The sequence below is a fragment of the Martes martes genome (assembly GCF_963455335.1).
Source record: "Martes martes genome assembly, chromosome: 5".
NCBI classification, from domain to species: Eukaryota; Metazoa; Chordata; class Mammalia; order Carnivora; family Mustelidae; genus Martes; species Martes martes.
The window spans coordinates 158,850,334-158,871,252 of record NC_137892.1 but is presented as its reverse complement, the minus strand read 5'-3'; the positions used below and the strand labels follow the sequence as shown (position 1 = coordinate 158,871,252).

The 20,919-nt window shown below is 48.3% G+C and overlaps 1 protein-coding gene across 1 annotated transcript in view; it reads right to left on the bottom strand.

Annotated features, from left to right (window-relative positions):
* Positions 1-274: 274 nt before the first annotated feature.
* The window catches only part of SEMA5A (semaphorin 5A), a 464,615-nt gene continuing 443,970 nt past the window's right edge, over positions 275-20,919 (bottom strand). Inside the window, exons 20-24 of the mRNA XM_080804210.1 lie at positions 13,266-13,436; positions 11,312-11,467; positions 9,851-9,898; positions 5,169-5,380; positions 275-1,855 (exon numbers count right to left, since the gene is read on the bottom strand). Of these exons, the coding sequence (XP_080660336.1) occupies positions 1,736-1,855; positions 5,169-5,380; positions 9,851-9,898; positions 11,312-11,467; positions 13,266-13,436 (707 nt within the window). The 3' untranslated portion in view covers positions 275-1,735. The remainder of the gene's footprint in view (positions 1,856-5,168; positions 5,381-9,850; positions 9,899-11,311; positions 11,468-13,265; positions 13,437-20,919) is intronic.

Genomic DNA, 20,919 nt, shown 5'->3' with positions numbered 1-20,919 from the left:
TTTCCCCAACACGCTCCAAAACTGTGTCTTTAAACTGGATAGGATAAAAGCATGGGTGCTAAGAAGCCTGTGCACCTCACTGCCCGTGCTGTGGTGTCCACGGATCTGAAGGTTCACCGTGCGGTAAGAACCTGATTGACTGTCCACGTCGGTCGTCATCACCACGCCCGGGGGTGTGGGGGTGTCAGATGAACAGTTCTAGTCTTTCGGAAATTATTCAACCAACTGTATCAGTTGTTTATGAGTAATTTCTCCTGCTTTTTTTTTTTTTTTTCCTTTCCAGGGACTTCTATGAGTAGTAGTATAACACTCTGAAATGCTTAGCGGTGATCAATGCTCAGAACCGCAGGGATCACTGAAAACCTTACTTCCCTGCTCTCTCAAGGTACATCTTGAAATGTGGTTGCCTCTGTGCAGGGAGAAGTGGGAAGGGGCGGAGGAGAGGGCAGCACTGAGAGAGACAGAAACACAAGGCACCAGAACTAAATGCGTCCTCCTCACCTGACCCGGAGGCAGCAAATGACAGCTGGGTACTTGGGGCTTACATCGATATGTACATTGATGGGCTGCAGAAAGCCAGCTTCACTCATCAGTAATGCTCTGGGAAAGGGCTGATGGCCACACACTAGTTCTGTAGCACACAGAAAATACAAAGTTGCCTCTCCTTAAAGGTCAGTTCCTTTGATCCTTTCTATAACATGGAAAAATTTTTAAAAAGCTGGTTTCAATTATATTTCAAAGTATTTTTTAATACCTTCCCTCATTAGTGTCATGGATGTTCATGATCTTTCCTTGCAGGGACGGAGAGGATGAGGAGGCTATCCACATGGTGAGCGAGTGGTGGTTTTACAGATGGCTCTCCAGGACCGGACAGGTGGGCTTCCGGGCCCACCACGTGACAAGCAGCTCCCTGGAATGCTAGGAAATCCAGAAGCGAGAATATGGCGGTGAGCCCTGCAGCATCACTCGGAAGGCTGGACCCTTCATCATGTCTGAGCCTCTGGTCTTTACGCTCAGCTCCACCAGGGGTGACACCGGAACCGCATCAAGACTAAGGGAGGGATGAGCGCGTCACACCTCATACCATCGTCACCTCCGCAGACACGAGCCAGGGTGAGTCCCTGCCCTTGCCCAGGTGAGAACCGTTCCAAGTCCAAACACACAAGTTGCTTCCGAGGATTCCACAGAATTATCCAGGTTGGGAAGATGGGAGAGCCGTGGTGAGTAACTATACAGCCACATTCCTAGCCCTCATTTTACCAAATACTACGGACCGAACACTCGTTGTGGTGGGAGGGGCACTCTCGTCCGAAGTGTCTATTTTCTTGAATTAAAACATCATGAAGATTTATGCTCAAGAACAGGACGACATTCCTATTTCTAAAGACTCCTTCCTATGTGGGTGGTACATTTATTAAAAAGCGCGAGAAAACAACAGACTTGTTAGAAAAATGGACCAAACGGCAATAAAAAAAAAAAAAAAACTATAAACAAAACTTCACGCCATGGCTCATTTGACAATGATCAAGCATTTAGACCAGATTTTCACGACATCATATCTAGATTTTTGTTGCTTTTCGGGATGTCTGCTTTGGGCAGCAATGGGACACGCGTGGCTTGAAATGCACTTGAAATGTATCCAAACTTCATCTCTGAAGTCTTGGAAACATGGGCAGTCATGGAGCACAGGCCTTGAGGAACGGGGGATTACGAGAAGCCAGAAATAGAACAGCTATCAGTACTCATCGTAGTTATTGAGATCTGTAAAGTAGGCATTCGAATAGGTCTTCCCAGTGAGATGCGGGTTAAAGTACTTGTTTCTTTCCTCTAGGATCAAGTTGTTTTTGTTAAATGCCTGTAAAAAGTAAAATAATAAAAAAGAGAGAGAGAGAGAAATTTAAGAACACTCTACAAGCAGTATTTCAGACAGAGAACATAACAAGGGGATGATTACGTTGAACTTGAAGTCCCGTCTGAGGCTCCGTTGTTCGAGACGTGATTTCCCACTTACTTGCTTCCTCACCTCATTTGACTTCCCGAGGACCCGCCTCATGACCAGAATGAGGTTGGCAAGTTTTGACAAATAGATCTTGAGAAATCGAAACCTTCCACAAACCTAAAACTCCCGTGATTTCGAATCAACAGACACTCTGAATGTTACGGGACGGAGTACGATTTAAGCAGCTTTCTGATGATCCCAGACAGGTACATTAATAAGAGATTTCGAAGGAGCTTATTTAAGTAAATGCATGGGATTTCAAATGCCCTGATTTCTCTCCATTTTCTACGGATGTCAGCAGGTGAGCATGTGACGAGAAAGCAGCCCCCCTCCAAGCGGCCACCTGGGGGCTCTGCAGCCTGACAGGGGGACTCAGACCCAGCAGCGTCTGCACTTTTAGCTAAGGACCCCTGCTTAGTGGTTTCACTGTAAGTGCCTGTTTTGCTTTTCCTGGGGCACTTTTTTTTTTATTTATAATTTTAATTTAAATTCAGTTAGCCAACATACAGTACATTTCTAGCTTCAGATGTAGTGTTCAGTGACTCATCTGATGCGTGTAATGCCCAAGGCTCATCACATCACATGCTCTCCTCACTGCCCATCCCCCAGTTACCCAGCCCCCCACCCACCTCCCCTCCCGCCACCAGTCAGCACGGCCAAAATCAACAAGACAGGAGACAAGAAGTGTTGGCGAGGGCGAGGAGAAAGGGGAACGCTCTTACACGATCGGTGGGAATGCCAGCTGGTGCAGCCACTCTGGAAAACAGGACGGAGGTCCCTCAGGATGTTAAGAATAGCTGTCCTGGGACCCCTTTTAAAACAAACACTTAGAGGGCCATTTGGGTGGCTCGGTCGCTTTAGTGACCGACTTTTGATTTTGGTTCAGGTCATGATCTCAGGGTTGCGAGCTGGACTAGTGGGGAGTCTGCCTGAGAGTCTCGCCCTCTCCCTCTGCCTCTCCCCTCCCCCCCACTCATGCACGCATTAATTAATTAGTTAATTAATTAATTAAGAAAATAAAAAATAAAATAACCACTTAAGAGTTGAGCCTCATAGCCACCTTATAAGCAACAGGTGCCTGTCTCCTGCTCACTGCTGACCAGGGATGGAGGACTGCTTCCCCGGGCTCCCTGGGATGGGTAAATCGTAATCCCTGGGGCCTGACTTCCTTTGAGTGAGTGCAGGGAGACTGCCTCCAGCCAAAACAAGCCTGGGGTTTCCCCTTCCCCAAAAGGGGGAGCTGGGGTGCTGAGGGGGCTGCCTGCTGATCCCTGTGTGGCCCGTACCTTCTCATTTAGCAGGCCATAATATGCATGTAATTGGGGGGCCAGCTATGGCCCCCCAACACAGGCTACTGTAGCCACTTCTGACACGGATGCCCTTCCTTATGAAGTCTTTAAAGCAACCTACACTTTCAAAATACAAACTCTGCCAGGTTGAGGGTGACTATTAAATAAAGGACTGACAGAGAATGTAGGTTAGTTGGCAGAGGCCAACTGTCCAGGACTGGTCTGGGCAAGGTATCGGAAGAAAGTTCCAGAAGGATCATTAGAGACTAGGCAATCATCAGTGCCCTCAGAGCCCTCTGCCCTCAGAGCAGTGACATTTCTTAGTATCTGGGTGGCTCCTGGATCTCAAGTGAGATCGAAGACCAGCTCAATTATCTTGAGACACTTGAAGTAACACACAAGCTCATAGGTTGGCATCACATCTCGAGGAGCCCCACTCTTGGATTCTGAAGTCTTGTTTGAAAGGTTCTTGCTCATAAAAGGAGCCTGTGTTCCTCCTTATACTCCGAGAGCTCACTGCTGTGAGGGTGTGGGGGCGTGTTATTGGTGTCTTCCTTCATTCCCTGGCCCGAGCACAGGATTAGCATCAGGTGCTGATGGGCTCTGGATCCTGGTGTAAGCAAGGCCTGGGGTTGGCCCTGTCACTGTCCCAGTGGCAGGGAAAGGGCCTCATGGCAGGAGGGAAATGAGGACATTGTGGCCCCCAGCATGTTAAGACTTTCCAAGCACGTGAAGGCGTAAGGGCTGAAGACGTTCCATATTCCCACATGGGAAGGAAATCGAATTTCAAAGGAAACCATCATAGTAGAGAGAGCAGAAAAACGCTCCCTGAGAAGGTTTAGGGGTCCCACCAATTTAAGAGGAATATCAAAATGGGAACTTCCTTCATTCACGTGGGTGGCAGGACACACGCGACGAAGTTAAGAGCCCGGATGTCCTTCCAGCTACACCCCCGACTCCCGCATCTTATCCCATTTAAGCCTCACCACAGGGATCTGACAGTCACATTGCTATACCCATTTTAAAGATGAAGAGACCGAGGTTCAAAGAATTAACTAACCTGTATTCTACACCCTGACGCACAACGCCTCAGGCAAAAGCCACACTGACTTTGCCAGGCACTACTCAAGGCATTTGGTGTAACTATTTCATCTGCTTCTCATGATCTCCAATTTATGAGGAGAAAACAGAGGCTCCGTGAGCGTGAGTAAGTGGCTTCATGTTTACACAGCTGGTGGCTCCTGGACTCAGGTCTGCCTGCTCCAGAGCTGAGGCCCTTTCCACTCCTTCTTCCTCAGAACGAGGAGACTGGCCATCGACTCTGTTTCTGGGCGAACACTGAATTCATCACCCATTGAGAAAACTTAACAGAACACTTTGTCCCACACCAGTCACACAGCGTGCGAAGCTGAAGAAACTTCATTATGTGTAAAACTCATTTGAAGACAGTTTTTCTAATAATGTAACGATTTTTCTCAGGATGCCATCCTGGTGGTCCCTGCCGTGAACCCGGATATCGGCTCGCCCCACCCTGGTTCTCGTGACTACTGTCACGTGCGTACAGGTCCTCAGGCTGGAGCTCTTCCTTTCAGCAAGAGCTCTCTTTGGACATGGAAAGCACGTTGGAGGCAGACCTGGACATTGGCTAATGACCCAGTATCTTCCAGAATTTCATCCGCTGTTGTCTCCAAGTCCTATTTTTAATCCACTTCCCCACAGAAGGCGCCATCTTCTTTGCAGGCGAAGCAACGCTAAGATGGCAGCTCGTCATGGGGGGCACCTGTTACCTTGCTCCCCAGACTTTCACCCAAGCCACCACCCCCGAGCTTGGCCGACCCCCCCAGGCCGCTTCCTTGCGCCTCTGTCTGCCACTCCCTTACCTTGATGGCTTCCACCGAGTCGTACTTGTCCAGTTTGTTGATGTGGTTGGTTATGCTGGTGTTGAGAGGGGCGGGAGCGACAGGGTGGATGACGGTGGCGTCGTGGGACTGCTGCTGGTAGCGCTGGCAGTAGGTGTAGACGAGCAGCGTAAGGAGGCAGCCCAGGATGGAGCTGCTCAGCCCCACGGCGATCATGTGGAACATGTTGAACTCTGGGAAGACAGCACCGAAAGTGACGCACTTTGGAAAAGAACACGCCACTCGACAGTGCAATGCACTTGGATGAAAAGAGCGAGACAAAAATAAAAGGCCCACGACCTTCCTTGGAAATGTCATGGCCACCCACACACTCCCCCACAGGGAGCACAGCGTATTTTAAGTGAAGGCGCTTACGATCTACAACTAGTCTCTTGGAGATCCCCTTCGTACACTGGCAGAAGCATCTTTTTTCTTTAAAGGATTGTACAATCCTGCTTATCTGTTTCAAGTGCAGTATGATCTCTGGTCTAGGGGGTTCCTAGAGAACACTTTTTCCATGCTCTTTAACAGGCGGAACATCCCTGCCTACAGCCTATGGGAACAAGGTGAGAACGCATTTACGGCTTCCAAATACTGTTCACAATTACTGTGTTTTGGAGACTTTATAAAAATATGGTTTATGCCAAAGAAATAAATGATTTGTGCCAAAGGAATAAAATATGATATTTTAATGGTTATGAAACAATCCTCTTTTACATATTTTTTTTTCTATTTAATAGGATCTTTGGGTTATTTTCCTTGAGTTATGAATAAAAGATGTTGAAAAAAATGAGCGGACACGGATTTATGTCTATAATATGGGACTGGCTTGAGGGACGCCAAGGTCACATAACAAAGACCTTGCAATGTCTGTGAAACAACCATGTAGAAAAATAAATGTTCATCATGTGTGATAGAACGCCATACAATGAAGGTTTTAAGCCTTTCTTTCATGGAATAAAGACAACATCTGGGCAATTCTCATGAAGCTGGGCCTAGTGAAAATCAGGTGAAGCAGAACATGACCTTACTTTGTCTACTCTGTTGGCGCCAGGTGGCTAACCTGTCGCCTTTGGGTTACTGGCCTTGTCCCTGCACAGGACATCCCAGACGGGCTTTCCCACCATGCCGTCCCCTCCACACACCACCAGGGGGCGCAGTGTCACCCATGCTCTTCCCTGATCTGTCGGTCCATCCTGCACCCAAACAGAACCATTGGAAATGCCTGCGAGGCACACTGCGGACACCAGGCAAACCACAGAGTCCCACAGAGGTCGCCAGGCCCTCAGGGGAAGAAGGCCTGCAAGTTTGTCCCTTGATCTAGGCCTCAGGGTGTTTGTGCCACAACTACCCTGGCTCATGCCTGACTCGGCAGCAGAGGGAGGGCACCCTCACTGTCCCCACACCGTGACACCTCTATGCTGTGTCCCTTTGCTACTCCCGGATGCCGCGTTCCTGGGACCCCTGAGAGACAGAGCTGCCTCCCCAGGTGAGCGGCCAGCATGCACGGAGGCGGGGCTCACTGGAAACGGCAACCCTCCCTCCCCCATTCCTGACGCAGGTGTCCAAGTCGGCGGCTCCAGGCCCTGGATCATCCAGCCGGACGTTACTAGAATATTCCACAAGCATCACCTCCCCCACCTCCACCTGTTTCTCACTTCTTGATTCTCTGGTCCCTGGTCTAACAAAACGGAAGTAATTCACGAATCTCTGACCTTTCCGGATTTTGTCGGAAGCCTCCAGAGCTGGACAGCCCCCCACCTGGACGGGTTGGACCAAGCACCCGGGGGGCAGCCCACCAGCCACCCCCAGAGGTGTCCACTAGAACACAGAAACTGTGCTCAAGGCACGCGAGAGCCGATGTCACACGCGCTGTCATCGTTTTATACTCCAGCCACTCTGACTCCCCAGGGTCAACGCCACCTACCGAGAAGAGTGCTTTCTGCGTCACTGATAGCATTTGATTATAACGTGCGGAGATGTATGGTGCTCGCCATATGCGGATACTTTGTCATCCGCCGATGAATCATGTGTGCAGGTGCCCGGGGAGGCTGGAGCCAACTGACATCTTTATGAGGATTATATAGACTCGGTGTCTCATGAAACTAAAAATAGCTAAATCGAAAAATTTCCATAGGCCTACATTTTTCTGCATAGGGAAAAACAGTGTCTATTAAATCTCTTTTGAATTTGCTTAGTGTGGCTCTTTGCTTTGAACATGCTTTTTTTCCCTATTGTTTTGGTCAGGAAAGCTGGACTAGAAACCAGCTACCCACTTGGCTCTACTGGATGATTTCCTTTACAAAATCTGGTTGATTTCTCTTCAAATGGAAACAACAAAAGACATCTGTGTTGTCTTCCTAAACATCCCAAAACATTTCGCTAGGTGATTCTTCTTACCCACCAGCCCTACAGTCAGATCTTGCTTAACCCGATACGTCAATGTTAGCAGCTGGAGATCTAAGAATTTCAGTTGCGAATACTACAAAATGAGGAATGTGCCTATGACTTAATCATGTCAAGGCATGACTTGGGGTTGGGTAGCCAATCAGCCCATCTGACTCAGACACACAGAATCAGCATTTTAGGATGGGAATGGACTTTGAACCATGTTCTTCCAGGTGCTCAAGGCCCTTGAAAGTCTCCTGTATCTTAACCCAGAGGGGGTTGCATGGGGAAAGTGGTTTTTGAATCTCTGGGGGGGGGGGCAGTCAACTCTGCAGGGATATCAGCAGACCAAGTTATGTCTTGACCTCACATAGGACAGGGGCACCCCTTAAAAACTCTGCTTCACTTTGGACCTACACTGCTTCCGAGGGCAGGAGGCATCCCTGGGCCCTGGGTGATGTCCAAAACTGTCTTCTGACCAGGGCTGCTGTGGCACCAGTCCTCCAGACACAATCCTTCCAGATACCCACTGCCAGCGTCCTTCTCCTGTGCTGCTCTGGCCTTAAAGCTTCTACTCAGATCCCACTGCCTGGATCCCGACTCTGGCTCTACTGCTGACAACCTGTGCCGACTTCTGCCAGCGGCTTCATCTCGCTCTTCTTGACCTTTATGCAGATGACAGGGCACGGCTGCAATTTCCAAAACCAAAATCTCTGGAACGGATTTTTGATCACTCACCCGGCAGCAAAGCATGACCCGACCCGACCCTCTTGCTGCAGAACTAACTAGAACTGCAGGAGAAGCATTAGCATCTTTACTTGGCCCACACGTCACGAAGCATCACGAAAGAGACTAGTTACAGAATGTGGACCTGAGCACTGCAGAGCGTTACCTAACAGACATCATACGCCCCCTAGGACCCATCTGAAATCTGAAAACCACTGAATTCTAAAACCCTTCTGTATTTCCAAAGGTTTTATGTTAAAGAACTGTGGGCCGTGGAACCTACATGAACATCCTTTGTGAGGATCAAATAGGACACTTCTTGCCATTTGATACAGTGGTGTGGAGTGACTGATCTAAAAATATTAAGGGACCCTTATGGCTATGATTATTTTTTATGGGAACTAGAGTCTATTCATCTTCTAGCTGGATCCCAAGTCAGTGACTGCCGGTCTGTGAGCTCACTGAACCAATGTAGGTCAGATACCAGACACAGCACGTCCCAGGCACCGGGGTCTTTTACGATACGACTGCTGGTTCCAGAAGGGCTAGGGCTATTTGTGTCCCCATGGTTATCTCAGTGCCCCTCGCAGAGCTCACGGAGTGGGTGCGCCACAAAGATTAGTTAGTTAGATTAACAGCTCACTAAATAGACAGAATGCAATAGATAGTGAGTTCTTAATTCACGTAGTTAACAGCAGTAAGTACATTCCTAAAACACACTCACAGAGCTCCGGATTCCATTTGAACATGAAGACCAGAGCTTCTGCGACTCCCCCCGTGGACTGGATGATGGTAGGAATGGTATTCCCAGGTCAGCGGACACATGGAAGATTCTGTGGTCTTGGTGTGAATATTGGCTCTGACTACCAGAGGCGGACAGAGGATGGTATTGACCGGCGGACAGTCAGCCCCTCCCGCCCAGGCAAGGTAAACACAGACAGTCAAGTCCAAATTTAGCATGAGCTGGAACCAGGGAATGTGAGTTTTGTCATTCAAGTTTGCAGAAAGTTTAAAAACTGCCTCTAGAGATGTAGTTCTTCACCATCTGCCTCCTCACCGTGTTGTCACTGCAGCCGTCTGAAGGCTTTATCAAGGCTGGATGCCACGTATTTGAACTATAAATATGCAGAAAATGCTTGAACTGAGTTTTACCCATGAGAAATTTAACTACAGCTGATATCAAGATCGTTCGTTCGTAAAGCTTAATAGCTTCCGCCGAAATCACGTGAGGAGCTTAGGAAGCCACAGGGACCTGGGCCCCACGCGGAGAGGTTCTGACCCTGCAGGGGGAGGCAGGGCCCGAGAATGCGCACTCCTGCCGCCCCACCACGGGGCTGCTGCTGGTGCTGGCGGATACCACACCTGGGAACCAGCGATCCAGATGTCAAACACTGACGGCTCGCAATCATACTACAAAGCATAACGTGTCTGGATCAAGGGCTTCTCCCATCTGTTCTTCTTGGGCCAAACATCGTGTAAGACATATGGGCAGAGAAATGATGGGAAAATACCAGAAATCAATTAAAAATTAGTTAAAAACAGTGGCTTACCCCCACATCGTTTCTCTTCTACGCTACTGGATCTCGCCACAGATACTTCTGGAAAAAAAAAAAAAAAAAAGAATTAATCACAATGTGTAAAGGGTGTTGGGAAGAAAGAGCACATCACTGGTTCATTTACAGATTGTCTAATGATTTCATGTTTTATGTGAGTCAAAGTTCCAAAAGCCTGATTACTTGTTTAAAATAGTCCTATGTTTCCTTGTTTTAAGCAACCTGAGCTGTATTTGGTCAAGGTCATCTGGATTGGGAAGGAGCAAGATTCATTCTCACGGAAAGAAAAGGTTACGGTCCTTTGGGTTGAAACCAGGGCACTAGTTTCAAAATAAAGGCCAGAGTATGTGCAGATTTTCTGTTACCATATATTTTGCCAGTTGTAGATCCCAGTGTTGGCCTGGGTGTTGCTGCCTCTGAGCAAAGCCAGTATCCTCAGACTCCCTGCAGAGGGGACCAATCCACCAGAGCTCCAAGGAAATTGCCAGAATAAATGAATCTCCCATTCAGCACCCACTCGTGCTTTTTGCCATGACACACATTAAATACCCAAGTAAAATGCCAACAAGAGAACAGATCCTGGAACCAGTTTAGCCCAGAAGGATCAAACACCATTTCGGGGAACCTGAGCTGTTATTCTCTCCTGTACTGATTTTTTCGGTGGGTAACAAGAAATAGCGATATGTCTACAGTCAAAAAGGAAAACAACACGGTAAATACTTGTAGTTCTATACCATACATGATGGAGGTGGCTTATAAGACTCAAGCTAATAATTCTCTCTAAAATATGGTTACCTTTTCTGTAAGTGGAAGAAAACAAGGTGATTACCTGTTATTACCTTTTAGGACGTTGGTCTCTGCTTCGGTCTACATCACCGCCCTAACATCCACAGTGGACATACACAAAATGCCCTGGAAGTGCCTAACACCATGCCTGCACATGACAGATGACTGGCGATCATCAGTAAATGAACACTGATTTCACATGGAAAAGTCCACAGCCCAAGGGCCAGCCAGTCTCTTCTCCAAGACGAGACCCACGGGAGGTTTCCATCTTCCCAAGTAAACCAAAGTTGCATAAAGAATTGATTGGCCTTTTTATTCTGTACAAACACACGCACACAGCACTGCAAAGGCATTTAACCTAATGTCAAAATAACAAGATAATCTATTTTGATTCTTTGAGCAAAATCATCTCACTGTGTTATAGTCAGTAAATTGTAGGAGATACTGTGTTAGAAAAAAAGTTGTTAAGACTCATGGCCCAAATGCAAGCCCAAACCCACAGTTATCTGTAAATCTATGGCCTAATTACCTTGAAACCACAAGGGTTGAGAGAATCATCTCTGTTTCACCAAACAAGACCTCCAAGGACAGATAAAACCCCCACCTAGGACTCATTTCCTCTCTAATGATGGAAATGATTTGGTCCACACTGACAAGCTTCTCTGCCCGTACCTGGGATGTAGTTGGAATCAAAGCCACACGGCCGGCTCTCGGTGGTGTTTCCAGAACACTGGCTGCCCACAGGGAACAGAAGGATGCACTGGCGGGTTCGGACCTGGATTCCAGATGCATCGCACTCAGACCAGTCTGACCACTCCGACCAGCTCTCTGCAATGACCGGAAGAGGGGACATGTGACAATGATGCTCCCTGAGATCAACCCACCTGAAAGCACCATAGATCACATGCATGACTCTAAGTTTTCACATTACATTTGTAATGAGTCTGTGTATAAGGAAGACGGGCATGTACCCTCTGAGCTCTCCAGTAAATCAAGTACACATGGGCATGAATAAAGGAACTTGGAGACTTTCGATCAAAAACAATGTGCTTTTCTAAAATCCATGTTATTTTAGTGTTTTAAAGCCATTGTAATTGGACACCCGACATGCTAATTCATGAGGTCCAGCTGTGCAGAGACGGTCAGTGGTCACAGAAGAGAAATCTTCAGTGCAGACCCTGTTTCCCACAGGGCAATGCTCCTCTGTGAAGAGGAGCCCTCAAACGCTCTCCTGCCAAAATTCCTACAGGCCGCCGAGCTCAGGCAAGAGAAATGATGCTGCATGAATGCGAGAACCCTGGTTGCTGAGAGGGATTTCGAGCTCCTACAAGAACCTTTCCTTCTGTTGCAAAAAACAATTCTGCAGTCAATACACCAATGTCAGGCTGTACATGAGGTAGAAGTCCTTTTATTCCCAGGTGTATTGTTGCCTCTGTGCCCAAGATCAGCACACGAGTCTGAGGTTAAGGCCCAAAGCTAAGTGATCTAAGGTCACTTCACTCTCAAGTGGAAAATTCGCTCTGATTCGTGAAATTCACCCAGTTTTACAGATGTTTGAAAAGAAAACAACAGTCATATTTTAAGTAAGGACGTCAAAAAAATGTGCTCTCAATATTATTTGGAAATACTGAACAAATTAAAAATGTTTTTTTTTTTAATGCAGTATGCTTTTTTGTTTTTCTCAAATTTCTGTACCGTCTTTGTGTTACAGGGGAACTCTGGAAATTCAACATGTGCCTGGATCCACTGGAAGAAGTGATGTTTTTCCTTAAAAACGTGTACAGTACCAGGCTTGGGGATGACCGTGAGAATCTGGTTTCTAGGCACTTTTCAATATAAATGGAACCTTCCAGAAAAATCCGCAGGAGCAAGTTAAAAAATTAAAAGTGTGGATGTTTCAACGTCAAAGTTAGACTCAGAAGAGGGTGTCTCATTTCCATTCCAAGCAGCCCCCATATGTCAGGACAAAGCAGATTACTGGACGAGGACACTACTGCAGTGTCCCCACTGGGCACCTGTGTTAGCCAGCTTCTGAACTTGGGTTCCCCACCTCCCTCCCTGGAGCCCCTGGACCGGAGGCCAAGTCCTTCACAAGGGCTCTCCTTGTTCTTCAGCCTGATTTTCAGATCCCATTACCAGGTTAAACCTTTTAAAAGTGCATTGGGAAGGAAAAAATGAAACACGATGGGATTGGGAGGGAGACAAACTATAAGAGCCTCTTAATCTCACAAAAAAACTGAGAATTGCTGGGGGTGGGTGGGGAAGGGAGAGGGTGGCTGGGTGATGGACATTGGGGAGGGTATGTGCTATGGTGAGTGCTGCGAAATGCGTAAGCCTGGTGATTCACAGACCTGTGCCCCTGGGGCAAGTAATACATTATATGTTAATAAAAATAATTAATTAAAAAAATGCATTGGGATGACCTGCATCTGTTCCTAGCTGTGACACCATGGCAAGAACTATTTATTCTACTGTCGAGCAAGGTGGTATGGTGTCACTTCAAGGATAACAGTGCGGGATTGGGGGGTTCCCTTCTTTCAGTTTGTGCTCTTGCGGGGTCTCATCAGTTTCATCCCTTGTAAATCAAGGGAGGGAAGGGGCGGGCTAAGCCGAGTCGGCTGCTTACCTGGGCAGGGCTGCGTGTTGCACAGCGCCTCCTCCGTGTGCAGCCCCAGGCAGATGTCCCCTCCGTAGGCTGGGGCTGGGTTTGTGCACGAGCGCGTCCTCATGTAGTGCCCACCGCCACACGTCGCCGAGCACTTTGACCAGGGAGACCAGCAAGACCAGACGCCGTCCACTGGGAAGGGACACAAAGTCACAGCACTTGTGACATCTCGAGCTGACCCATCGGATGCGGCGGTGCACAGAACGTGCCTTGCAGGACAGCACGGGGCGCACCGTGCACGGGGGTGAGCCCTGGTGTCTGGGCTCTCCTACTGAATAAACCAGCTGGGCTCCTTTCTCCCTGCTCTCTGCATCCTCAGTTCCTCCTACTTGTTTTTCTGAGCAATAGATCCAAACACGTAACAGGCAAGCATGAAGATGGCCGAGGAGAGCTAGGGATGTAATATAAAGTCCCAGTTGTCGGGGAAGGACCACGAGCCACGCTCCATGGCCATTCATGGGAAGGCCAGCTAGCTCGCTCTCACCTTTGCTAATCGCACCATCCACCCAGAGCCAAGGATAAGCAGCGGCAGTCACGGGCTTCCTTCCTACCTGGATTACAATGGGCTCCATGACTGGGGCATCTAGAACATCTGATGGGTTCCAGGAGGAACTGGGATAGGTGCTCTGGAGACGCTGGTGCCAAACCACCAAACGGAGCGCAAACCGTGGTGACTTGGCCGTGCGTTTCTGGGAGGGACCAAAGCCACGAATCCTGACATCCACAGCCAGACGTGGGGATGATTAGGGAGGCAAGTTTTACAATGTGGACACGAGGCATGACTGGTTCCATGACTGCTAGTAACCCGGGACAGGTGTCCCGTTTGCCCCAGCCTGGGCCCCTGACACCTGCGCACGGGCGTCCTGAGCGTGGGCACCCGCGGCGCATCTGCACGTGGGACCTCGATGCTCGTCCGGCATTAGCTGATGCAGCTGACCTGGCCCCCTGCACTGCCCACAGTCTCCAGTGCTGTCATATCCCACCCGCTATTTATCGAAGTCCTGAAGGATGCACCCTCTTCTAGCCGGGCCCATTTTTTTTTTTTTCCAGAGTCCCAGGAGAGAGCTGTAGGACTTGGTCAGCTCGACGAGACTCATCAGTGGGCACAAAGAGCCATCACCACAGCGAGCGACAACAAAACCCAATGAGAGGCTCACTGTTACCATATGTGCATAATTTCAGTTTGTTTTCTCCATATCATACATAAGAAAACAGAATGGGGCACCAGGGTGATTCACGTGGTTAAGGCCCTACCTTCCACTCAAGTCATGATCTCAGGGTCCTGGGATGAGCCCCACTCCCAGTGGGGAGTCTGCCTCTCCCTCTGCCCCTCCCCCTGTTTGTGCTCTCCCACTCTCCTTCTCACAAATAAATAAATCTTAAAACAAACAAACAAACAAACAAAAAACCAGAAGCCATCCATGAGAAGCAATGCCAAAGTCATTCAAGGTTGTTTTGGTTAGAATCACATCATTGGTATTTTAATACATGCAGCATGATTTAATGCATCTCTGTGGAGTAATATTTTCCTTTAGATACAGGCATGGGTATAAACACGGGCAGGAATTTCATTTTTATGATATTTTTATCTGCCAAAAAAGTAAAAAACAAAACAGAAATGAAACATTTGAACCCAATTTTAAAGTGAGTTTTGACCTAGCTGGGAACTTTGTGATTCAGAAGTTTCTACATTTTCCCTAGTAGGCGATAAGGTGGATCGGGAAGTTAAGAGGGAACCAGTCAGTGATCGGCCACTGGCTGTGGTACCAGTAAAAGGAGACAGAATTGTAAAAGTTTCAAAAATCCCTTCCACATCTATTCTCACTGGGGGGACGCCTGCCGCCAGCTTCCCTGTCGGTAACTTGGGCTGAAGCTTGGCCTCTGGCGCACATGCTTGTACACCCCGAAGGGCGCCCGTACATCACAGTGCCTTAGAGGAACAGGTGTCAAAGAGCGTGGGTGTCTGAATGTGTACAAGACCGTCTGGAGCTCAGAAGGCTCTAGAGCCTCATCTAGAACCGGACTTGGAACCAACCACGGGATCTGAGGGTTCTTCACTTTTGCATCTCATGATAGACGTGCTGACCAGTGTCCAACGGATATGTTTAACGAAGCTCAGTATCACTAACTATCCATGCAGTGTAGTTCAGAACCACAGGAAGAAATCACCTCACACCGGCCAGGACGGAGATTACAAAAAGAAAAACAACAGGTCACAATGTGGGTGAGGATTTGGAGAAATCGGATCCCTTGTCTACTGCTGGTGCAAATGCACAGCAGTGCGGCCATTAGGGACAGCACGACTGTGGTCCCTCCAAAAATTAAAACCAGAATTACTGTGCGATCCAGCAATGCCACTTCTGGGTGCACATATCCAAAAGAATTGAAATCAAGACATTAAAAAAGATCTGCACTCGCATGTCTGTTGCAGTGTTGTTCACAAAAGCCCACATCCGTGCTGTTCGATACCGTGTCCATAGAGAACAGTCCCGTCTTGTGCACTTAAAGATCTGTGAACAGGGGCCCTTGGGTGGCTCAGTCTGTCGAGCACCCGACTCTTGGTTTTTCTCAGGTTATGATCTCGGGATCGTGAGATCCAGCTCCTCGCTGGGCTCCGCGCTCAGCGTGGAGTCTGCTTGGGATTCTCTCTCTCCCTCTCCCTCTGCCCCTTCCCCTGCTCTCTCTCTCTCTCTCTCTCAAGTAAATAAATAAATCAAAGATATATATTTTTTAACAGGGTGGCTCCCATGTTCAATATTCTTACAATAAAAAACTTAAAAACAAAATAAAGATTGAATTTTTTTCATTCATAATCATTTTTTAATTTTTTGTTATTACTTTTTAAAGATTTTATTTATTTATTTGACAGAGACAGAGCAAGAGGGAGGTGGATTATGAGAGAGAGAAGCAGACTTCCTGCCGAGCAGGGAGCCCAATATGGGGCTTGATCCCAGGACCCTGGGATGATGATCTGGGCCAAAGGCAGAGGCTTAGCAGCTGAGCCGCACAGGGGCCCCTCATTCATAATCATTTTATAATCAAGCAGCACTAATAGTCACATACTAGGAAGCCAGTAAGCTGATGTCTAGAACCTACCTTGTGATATTTCAAATAGTATTCACTCCTATCCACATTTCAACTAATAGTCCAAATGTTACCTCATCTAGTCTGATCAGTGCTACCCACCGCATATACACCACTGTTGTCTTGGTATCACGAAAAATTCCCCTGGCACAGTGCTGTTAGTTAGTCATCAGAACGTAGTCCTTGTTCAAAGTGCGAACATTTGAGGGCGCATGTGTAACAGAACCCAGTTGCCAGAACACTCCCACTTGCCAGTTTAAACCATTAAGATCGTATCTACCTGCATCAATTTCAACTGCGACTTCATTGTCCTAAGGGATATTTTCAGAACTGGGGAAAGAGATGCTTCCAGTACAAAGGGAAATCAGAGGAGAATTCCGGCCACTTTACTCCGTCAGGTAGTGGCCCTGTTCTGTAATCGCCCGACATCCCCAGACCAGCTCGACCCCACTCCTCACCTCCTGCCCCCGGACGCTGTGCTCCCATCACAGATCGCCGCCTCCTCTCGGAGCACAGACAGACTCTGATGCAAGGGGGATGGCACTTTGTATGGGATGAAAAATGATCCTGAATACTGAAGGAGGAAGGCTGAAGTATTTCCCAAATAGAAAGTGCAGAGTATGAGAAGCCTCACGACATTGCCTCCACTGCCAGGGAGCCTGCCGAGTTTGGGAGGGAAACGGGAACTTGGAAGCCAAGGAAAGAAAACGAGCGCAGCCACCATGCGAGGCACCGAAGCCTCCTAGCCCACCGCGTGAATGATGCGGGACTAACACGATAACTGCACTGGTGGAAATAACAGCTCACTTGTCTCACCACCACCACGGGGGCGTGTTCCAGAAATACGGGACGGAAGCACAGAGGCGTGAGGACGCAGAGGCAATGCGTGGGGGGCAGGACTGGCAGCCTGAGCCCAGGACCCGGCACCATTTAGGGTTTTGCCTAAATCCGATCATGTCGTTACAGGTCCAACGGGCATCTCCTCCTGGCCCAGAGAGACCAGTTCAGAGAAAGCTCAGACACACGCACCAAACTCAGATCCATGTTTCCTGCAAGGATCAAGGCAATTAATTAAAGGGGATTATTACTGATCAAATGAAATTCACAGATTAGGTACACTTGATAGAGGAGGATGAGAATCTTTGCTCCGGCTGACTGCTCCACCCACCACAGTAAAACTAGAATGACGGCCCCAGAAAGTATGATCACTAGCAACTTGAAGAGCAGAGCAGAATGAAATGATTAATGTCTGAATGTCAGGCATCCTGGGGGCTGTCAGAGACATGAAGTCATGCCTTCCCAGTCCTCTGGGACGTGGGTGTATAAGACACTGTTTCCCCAGAGTCCCGAGGCCTCGCCACACAGATCTCCACTATAGGACAGCCGTGCTCTGGGCTCAGAAGTTTCCTGTACCAGCTGCCCTCCCCGCCACCAAGCAGCCTCGGCACTCTTTCTGGACAAAACCTAAGTCTTAGGATCCTTTTATGGCACTTACGGTTTACAAAACAAAGCATAAACTCAAGGACTTCACGAAGAGAAAGGCACGGAGCCCTCTCGACTCATCATGGATGTCTAACACGTTCTCTACAGAACACGCAGCTGCCCTGACGCATTGTTTTCATTTGGAGTCTGCCCCTCCATTAGACTGTCACTCAGTCTGCCTCCTCCCTCATACTTAGGACTCCCATATATGCACATATAATCTGACTTGAACTTGAATATTGCTCAGAAACAAAGAACTACCTTTGTCTCCGCCTTTGTAGGCCAAGGTCTGGAATCTTTAGTTATGAGACAAACATGGATTGAAAAAAAGGAGTGAAGAAAGACCAAACTATTTCTCAATGTTGGAGGAAAATTATGTAGGCGAAGTTACGACCAGATCAACCCACGAAGGGGAGAAGAATCATGTCAATGGGATCTCGACTTCAAACCCTTACAGCAGTTTACTATATAAATTGGGATTGGAGATCAAATATTTCATTGATTAATTTAAAAGATTTTATGTTCATCTAACCTCAGATTTATTTTCAAATCCAGTCATAAGCAGAAAACTGGTTTTTAAATAAGATACAGTGCCCATTTGTAACTGTTCTTTATGGACCCAACAGAACTAAGAATGAGTCAATTCACAGGGAGGAAAAGGTCCTAAATGAGGTAAAAATAGCCCTATTACTGGCAGAGCAGCTCAGCACCCACATCCCTGAACGGTTCCAACCCCTCCTTGCCAAGTTACATTCTATCATGCATTTAGGAATTTTCTAGAAGGTGGGAGAGAAGATAGAATTCATCCAACTCAGTCCCCTGAACTTGCCCATTCCCGAGAGGAAAGTGACGGGGGCCACTCTAAATATTTCCACAACCCTCTATGGAATCTTGGCTCTCGGAAAGGAAATGAGGATGGAACTATTTCAAGACATGAAGGTTACGTATACACGATATTGGCTTGACCATGAAATCAACTCAAATAGAAACAGCCACCAGGTCATGTTAACGGGGGGTCTCTGAGATGGGTCTGAGTCTTGCACTCAAGACCCGAAGCGGCCTCCAAGCATGGAGGAGTCTGCATGTTCTGCTGACAGTGATGAGGACGTAGGTCTGGAGCCTGGGGAACGCGGGGGTGGATGGAGGGATCCTGACATTCCCTTGTCGCCCTCCCCGTTCAGTTTATAAGATGGATCCTGATCTAATGATGTCACCACTAAACTCTCTCCCAGTGCCAGGGAGGAATGCTACTCTCCGTGCTGGGGCTGTGGGAAAGAACTGGTTCTGTGACCTTTCCCAGCCCCTCCGCATCACTTGGCTGGGGGAGCCAAGCAGTCGGAGGGAAGAGTCTCCTGAGGCTGGAGAAATTCAGGCAGAGTCAGCCTAGGGAGAGCGTAGCAGCCATGGGATCAGGGGTATTATTGGGCTCCCCGCTGCAAAGCTGAGAAATAAGTATTTTCAGTTTAATGTACATTTATTCATCCATCCATCCAACTATCTATCCACCCACCAATTCACCCACCACCCACCCATCCATCATCCATCCACCCATCCATCATCCATTCATCCACCCATCATCTAGTCAACCTCCCACCCATTCATCCATCACCCATCCATCTTTCATCTGTCTGTCCATCCACCTATCTATTCACCCACTAAGTCATCCACCATCCATGCACCCGTCTATCCATCCATCAATCCAACCATCACCACTCATCTACCTGCCCATCCCCCCATCCATCATCCATGTACCCATCTATCCATCTACCAATCCAACCCATCACCACTCATCTACCCACTCATCCATCCATCAACCATGTACCCATCTATCCATCCACCAATCCAACCATCACCACTCATCTACCCACTCATCCATCCATCAACCATGTACTCATCTATCCATCCACCAATCCAACCCATCACCACTCATCTACCCGCCCATCCATCCATCCATCATCCATGCACCTGTCTATCCAACCACCAATCCAACCCATCACCACTCATCTACCCACTCATCCATCCATCCATCAACCATGTACTCATCTATCCATCCACCAATCCAACCCATCACCACTCATCTACCCGCCCATCCATCCATCCATCATCCATGCACCTGTCTATCCAACCACCAATCCAACCCATCACCACTCATCTACCCACTCATCCATCCATCCATCAACCATGTACCCATCTATCCTTCCACCAATCCAACCATCACCACTCATTTACCTGCCCATCCATCCATCCTTCATCTATCCATTTTTCCACCTATCTATCCATCCACCAATTCACTCACCACCCATCCACCTGTACACCTACCACCCACCCATCCATCCATCCATCCATCCATCACCCCCCCCCCATCCACCCATCTATCCATCTACTCATCCATTCACTCATCCAACAAATACTCACTGGGCACTGCTGTAAGCCAGTTCCTTGCTTAAGAAGCTCCAAAAGTTATTTGTACCTACTGAAAAAGATGCTATGCTCACAGGTTTCTGTACATTTAAAAACACTGTACCTGGTGTTTGGAATGACCCCACCCCCCGGATTCTTATCCTCCCTTCTCTATTTGGCCAACTCCTATCTGGTCCTCAGAACCCAGCTCAGGGGCAGCCTGATCAAGGTAGCTGCCATGGCTCTGGCTCAGTGGGTCCTTGGCTGGTGTTCAGCAGCCCAACAGCCAGTGACCATCCTGGGTCAACATTATTCACAGGATGTCTCCTCACGAATTCTAGGTTTCTTTCTGACCTGGACCACATCGCTGCGTCCACACAAACCCCATGAATGGTGCCCGGTGGGCGAGCCAAAAACGTTTGCTGACAAAGTTGAATGAAGGAAGGAAGGAAGACCGAGTAACCCAGTGCGTGTTCTCTTGTCCTTCGGTGAACAATCGCTGATGGCTGTCCCATGTGTGCCAGCCTGTGCAGGGAGCTGGGGGCGCTACAGTGAGTGGGACCGTCATGGAAGTCCCTGCTGTTCTGGAACCTTCACGGGGCAGAGTCAGAGGCAACGTGCAGAGCCCTAGACAGGGCTCGGGTGGCCG